The sequence below is a fragment of the Notechis scutatus genome, chromosome 6, assembly GCF_049901735.1.
Source record: "Notechis scutatus isolate UNSWTSFEM ecotype Mainland chromosome 6, rNotScu1.2, whole genome shotgun sequence".
Taxonomy (NCBI): domain Eukaryota; kingdom Metazoa; phylum Chordata; class Lepidosauria; order Squamata; family Elapidae; genus Notechis; species Notechis scutatus.
Window position 1 is genome coordinate 82,422,896 of NC_142014.1, and position 6,405 is coordinate 82,429,300.

The 6,405-nt window shown below is 44.1% G+C and overlaps 1 protein-coding gene across 1 annotated transcript; it reads right to left on the reverse strand.

The window, feature by feature from the left end:
* Positions 1 to 2,967: 2,967 nt before the first annotated feature.
* Positions 2,968 to 3,969, reverse strand: LOC113431106 (olfactory receptor 5T17-like). Its single transcript, XM_026693469.2, has one exon. The coding sequence runs from the start codon at positions 3,895 to 3,897 to the stop codon at positions 2,968 to 2,970; it is 930 nt and encodes a 309-aa protein (XP_026549254.2). The 5' UTR covers positions 3,898 to 3,969.
* Between the last annotated feature and the right edge of the window lie 2,436 nt (positions 3,970 to 6,405).

A 6,405-nucleotide genomic window follows, 5' to 3' on the forward strand; every position in this document is an offset into this window, starting at 1 on the left:
GAGGTCCGGGGTGGGGCGACCTCCCGGAGCTGGAAGTCTGGAACGGCCTGTTTCTGGCTTCCAGCGGCCTCGGGAGCCCAAGGAGGCTCCCCTCTCAGAGGCCGAGGCTCCGGACTCTGGGGAGGAAGGCCCTGCTGATGGGAGGCCACACCCACCGCCCACCAGCAACCGGGCGTGAATCGGTTGCGGGGATTTTGGAATCCTACCCCTGGTTGTAGAGGAATATAGTTGTCAGTGATTCTCATATGTACAGCTACAGGTAGACCTCGACTTATGACTGCAATTGAGCCCAAAATTTCTGCTGCTGAGTCAGTTGTTAAGTGAGTTTAGCTCAATTGTATGACTTTTCTTGCCACAGTGAATCACAGCAGTTGTTAAGTTAATACATGGTGGTTAAGTGAATCTGTCTTTTCCATGGACTTCGCTTGTCAGAAGTTTGCAAAAGGGGATCGCGTGACCCCGGGATATGGCAACCGTCATAAATATGAGTCCGTTGCTGAGCATCTGAATTTGGGTCACGTGACCATGAGGAAAGTTGTGACGGACAAAAAAATGATTCTAAGTCACTCTTTTCAGTGTTGTTGTATCTTTGAAGGGCCATTAAACAAACTGTTGTAAGTTGAGGACTATTAGGAAGATTTAAAGTAAGCTGTGACACCTGGGGTGTGGCACGAAGGCAACACAGCCAGAGAATAAGTATGAGTCCCTTTATTAGCTCCAACTTTGCCCCAATGTCCCAGTTACTCTCTGGTCTGGAGAAAACTCACCCACGAACCTGCCTTTGGCAGCAGATATTTCAGTCCAAATGTTGTAAACAGAAAACTTTAAGCTATAAATCCAACAAGACAAGATAAGGTAATAAATCCACAGGGCAAGATAAGGAGTTCCAGAAGTGAAGTAACACGGCAGTAAATTAAACCAGTTGAGATTATGCCAGGAACTCAGATAACAGCAGTCAACACAGTGTTTGTTCCTGACAACCACCACTCCCACCTGCCTCTCCTTTAAACTCCCTTCCCAGCTGCAGCTAATGAAGGGAATCAGGGCCCTTTCCTCCCTTGTAAGCCATGCCACCTACGTTGCTCTCTTTTCCCTTCTTCCCCGTGTGCCATAGGATGAAGAGGAGGGAGGCCTGGGTCTTCCTTTGAGCTCCCTCTCTCTTGTTCTACCTCTCCCCTGCTCTGTCCAGCCTGACTTTGCCCTTCCCCAGTTTCTTCCACAGCCAATGAAGCCCACCCACTGATGGCTGTTCATCTTCTTCCTCAGTCAGACTCTGACGGGGGCATGACACAGGCAAAATAATCAATGGTTTTAAATGTAGAACTGAGTTTGAAACAGGACTGGGAACAAATTATGAAAATGCAATTGCTGAAAAGCATATACAGTATTTTTTTACTGAAATTTGAAACAGAACAACAATTATAAAAATGGGTTGAAATTTTTGGTTCCAATATATGTATGGAAGGATTGAAAAATAGGTGCCAGAAGAGACTGAAATATACACCATGTGATACTGCAAAAGAGAATTTGTATAACTTAATGCACTGTTGGTTTATGTCACCAGAGAAATTGTCTAGAGTGTATAAGGGCTCATCAAATTCATGTTGGAAATTCTCGTGCTTGATGGATGTGCAAAAAAAAGTAGAAAATTCTGGATTCAAATACATCTGTTGTTGATGTTTTAATGTTTTTAATCAGCTTCTTAATGAAAGTAAGCCTCTCAGAGCCTTCACCAGGTGAGATGACCAGCATAAAAATAAAGTAATAAAATAATAAAATAAGTAAAATAAATAAAATAATAATATAAAATTATAGAATAATACATAACACAACATAACATAATATAAAAAATAAAAGTGCTATGCTAATAGTAAGAGTTTACTCTGGCAAGATTCTGTCTGATTTGTGTAAGCAAATACATAACTGAACTCTGGTTTTGCTGTTCCACATAATTCTTGGATTTAACCTGATACGTTGATTGTTTTGTTTGATTCCATGGATCCATTTGAATATTCTAAGCAAAATTCTTGGCTGTACCAAAGATGCTTTTTCAAAAGGCAACTGGACTTCCTTTCTTTTTCTTTGAAGACATTTTGCTTCTCATCCAAGAAGCCTCTTCGGTTTGGACCAAATGATGGGCAATGGAAGGGTTTATGTTCCTTGCAGTCATCTGGCCATTAGCACTTTCTCTGGGAGTCATTGAGGCCACTTGGAGGTTTATCTGTGACCTCAGGGTCACCTGAATCAGATGCAAAATGGTGTGGAACTGCTGAAAGGACTGTGTGGTAAACAGGAGGTAAGTCTTGTTGTACTTGACCGCTGAGGGCACAGATAAACCTCCAAGTGGCCTCAATGACTCTCTAACAATAGGATGACTGGAAGGCATATTAATCTTTCAATCTTCCATCATTCAATCAAAACTGAAGAAGCTTCTTGAATGAGAAGCGAAAAGTCTTCAAGGAAAAAACAAAGAAAGTCCAGCTGCCTCTTGGAAAAAGCACCTTTGGGACAATCATCCTCCATACCTCATCACTCCATGCAAGACACAACAATAGACTCCCATTGAAAAGAAATAAGTAGGGCTTTCTCTGTGGCTGGGGAATTCTGGGAGTTGAAGTCAACACATCTTCAAGTTGCCAAGGTTAAGGAGGTTCTGGTTCAGAGGTTGACATGCTGGCTGGGGAATTCTGGGAATTGAAGTCCACGTATCTTCGAGTTGCCAAGGTTGGGAAAAACACTGTCCTAACCATTCAGAATTTTTTTTCTGTGTCTCACCTTTCTTTTATTTTTTTTAACAATAAATTTTATTAAGCATTTTCCAACAATTTAAAAACATATTTACATTTCCAACAACATTGCAGCATCGTCAACATTCATATTCATATATTAATTACTATGTTACTTTTATGTCTATTGTCTAACCAGATATACCAGGCATCCCAGGCCAAATAATACTCCATTTCATTTTTATGAACCATTCAGAAGTTTTTGTAGGGCCCCTTTGACCTCCTTGTTTTGGAGGCTGTAGATGAGGGGGTTCAGCATGGGGGTGATGACACAATACAGGGTGGAAACTAGAGTGTCCACCTCCAAGGAATAGCCTGCACTGGGACGGTTGTAATTCAAGTTGATCATCCCGAAGTACAGGATGACAGTAATCAAGTGAGCAGCGCAGGTGGAGAAGGTCTTTCTCCTTCCAGTTTTAGAACGAATCTTCAAAATTGTGGATAAGATGTAGACGTAGGAAATGATGACAATGACAAAAGGACACAGGCCAGCAATGGCACTGGCTGTGTGAAGAGCTACCTCGTTAATATAGGTGTCACTACAAGCAATTTTCAAGAGTGGAGGAACATCACAGAAGATGTGATGTATCTTGACGTCTCCACAAAAGGCCAAATCAGTGGCCAGGGCAGTGTGAACGGCAGAGTCAATCATGCCCCAGACCCACGAAGCTGTAGCCAGAGGGACTCGCACCCACTTACTCATGAGTTGTGTATAGTGCAAAGGTTCGCAGATGGCCGCGTAGCGGTCATAGGCCATCACAGCCAGCAGTGCGCATTCAGTTCCCGCAAAGGTCATGAGGAAGAACATCTGGGCCATGCAATCGTTGTAGGAGATGGTGGGCTGTTGGTGCAGGAGGTTGACCAGGATGGTGGGGAGGGTGACCGAGGAATAGCAAATGTCTAAGCAGGACAAATGGCTGAGGAAATAGTACATGGGACTGTGGAGACGTGAATCCAGCTGGATCAGGATGAGGATGACTGAGTTGGCCACCAAGGTGATGAGGTAGATGGCCAGAAAGAGCAGAAAGAAGAAAGGTTGACCTCTGGGCATGCCAGAGAAACCCAGGAACAAGAATTCAGTCACCTGAAGGGTCTGATTGCCACCTTCCATGAGGTCCCTCAAAGTTAGCTGCCAGGAAAAGATTGGAAAATGGAAGAATTTAGGCAGGAGCAATGGAAGTGCGCAGATTCCTTATAATAATTGTGACACACATGGAGATAAAAACATCGGCGTTTGCGAGAACCTTCCCATTAATTAAATTAAAAGTTTGTAGTCATTAATTCCTCTTAAAAGAGCCAAACTGAGCTGATTGTGCTTTGGGGGGAAAAAACATAGTTAAGCAGAAATGGATTTCCTGATCCATTGACTTCAATAGGAGCAGGAAGATTGGCCTGGAAGTTCTATTTGACTCTGAAGTTGACTATGAAGTTGATTATTTCCTGCTTTGAAGATAAAGCCCACGAAAAGTAAAATTGCAGTAAAATCCCCTTCTCCGAAGAAGCTGCATAAGAAGGCCAGGCCATTCTCAGGGGCATCGATTCACTTACTTGGGCTCCTCCGTTCACAGCCTTTGGGGTTGGAGTGAAAGGTGAAATTGCTCTTTGAGGTTACTCAGGAGAAAGCAGCATCTCCCACTGTTGACTGTCAAGGCGCCTGGACATCTCTGGGTGGTTTCAGGGCTGGTTGAGCTGCCGTGGAAGAAGACCAAGGACAAACAACTGAGTGGGCTAGTCTGCAATCAACTCAGGACCCCCAAACCCATAATCCAGCCTCACTGCCATATTTGTTTAAGAGTGTGGAGGAGAAAGTGACAGTCCTACAAATGCATAAATAAGAGGTGAGGTGAGTTTAGATATTAACAATAACCAAACCTCAAGTTCATTCTCCACTCTGCTGCTGTTACTATCACCAAGGAAAAAAAAAATTCAAAATAATCAGTGGTTAACTGACAAAAACAGGAGCTAGAAACAGAGAAATATATGAAAGGTTTAGTGGTATAAGGAAGATATGTTAACTTGGTTAAACAAATGGTATTGTTATGATGGTTATTATGGATATTAAAGCAATGAATCTTGTTGTAAATACTGTGATGATTATTTCCTAAAATGATTTGTACCCAGACAACACACTGTTCAATTGAAATTGGAATTTTTGTACGTTATAAAATAAAATAAGAACTTGTTACAAAAAAAATATTGTCTTACTACAAATAAAAATATCAGTGACGTTTCCACAGAAGGTTTGATAAAGTTTACTGAGAACAGGAAGTTTTCTGAGAAACGAGGAGTTCAAGGTTGCCCCAAGTTTCACACATTCCTCCTGAGTTTCTCTTTGGCTGCCACACACCCCTTCCTTTAAGAGTGTGTTTTCCCCACAACAGGTTTCTTTGGGAAGATTTAAAATCACAGCCTTGAGAAGAAGCTTCATGAACAATAGAGACCCCCTGGACTTCTCCAAGACCCTCTGGAGGGAGCCAACTTTGCTTTGCGTGCTTAGCCTTCATTGGGAAGGGGGGGGAGGGAGATGCTTCTGGGGAGGTTTATGGGTCCCTTTCAGTGAGGGGGGGACAGTCCATGTCATCCAGGCCCCTCCAGTTAACTCTCCCGCAAAGCATTTTGACACACCTGCTCTGTGTGTGAACTGACCTCCCAAATGATGCAAGTCTCCTCTTTCTTCTTAAGTGGGCTGTGTGAAGTAGCAGCCATGAAGAGATGGTCCTCCTTGGGTGTCTTCCCTCCCTCTCTGCAACCACACTTAAATCTCCTCCAGGTAGGCCCCCCCCCCCAACCCTCCTTTGGATGGACTAGCGAGGTCCTTGTTTGTTTCTTGCTTTGATCAATGACCGCCCCACGTTGGTCCTCACTCAGGAGGAATCCAGGACTGGTCTGAGCTTCTTCTCCTGGCCAGAAAATCCTCCTCTGGGATTTCTCTTCCTCTCCTCGCCCCCAAAATGCCCGTTGCTTCCTCACCAATGCTGGACTCTTTCCTTCACCTGCAACTTCTTCCTCAAACCCATCTAGAAAGGCCTTTTCACTGGTGTGTGTGTGTGTGTGTGTGTGTGTGGCTGTGGAAAGGGGAGGTGAAGAGGCATGGGGTGTTTGGTACTCAGGAAATGACCCAAGAGCCCCATCCCAAAATATCTGACCTGACAGCAAGAACTCAATTTTCACCATTCTCATGTTTAGCGTCAAGAGGTCTCCAATGAGAAGGTTCTGGCCCTTGGCTGTCTCCTCACCACCAGCACATTATTTTTTAGATATTTTTCCCTCTTTCGGGCATCAGAAAAGAATGAGACTTCATTGAACAACCTGAATCAGGTGTAATTTATGTACCTTCCTGAGCAACAAAAAGACAGATTTAAAAAGGTTGCATGGTGAATATCTCCTTCAGCATCCCACCCACCCACCCACCCTGCTGCAGAAGGGGGCTTTGCCAGGCCTGATGTCCTTTCTTGGTGGCCTCCTCACCTTGTAAGAGCGCTCCAGATTGAAGCTGGCACATCCAGCTGCTCTTCCTCCTTCTGCTGTTGAAGTGACCATTGATGGGATCCAAGGGGGCTCCGGAGGAGTGGGAGAGAAAGGGAGGGAGGGATTTGCGAGCTCTGCCTGGTCTCCTTTT

What these genes read in the sequence shown, in the direction of transcription:
- LOC113431106 (XM_026693469.2), bottom strand. Translation starts at nt 3,897, where the DNA reads ATGGAAGGTGGCAATCAGACCCTTCAGGTGACTGAATTCTTGTTCCTG.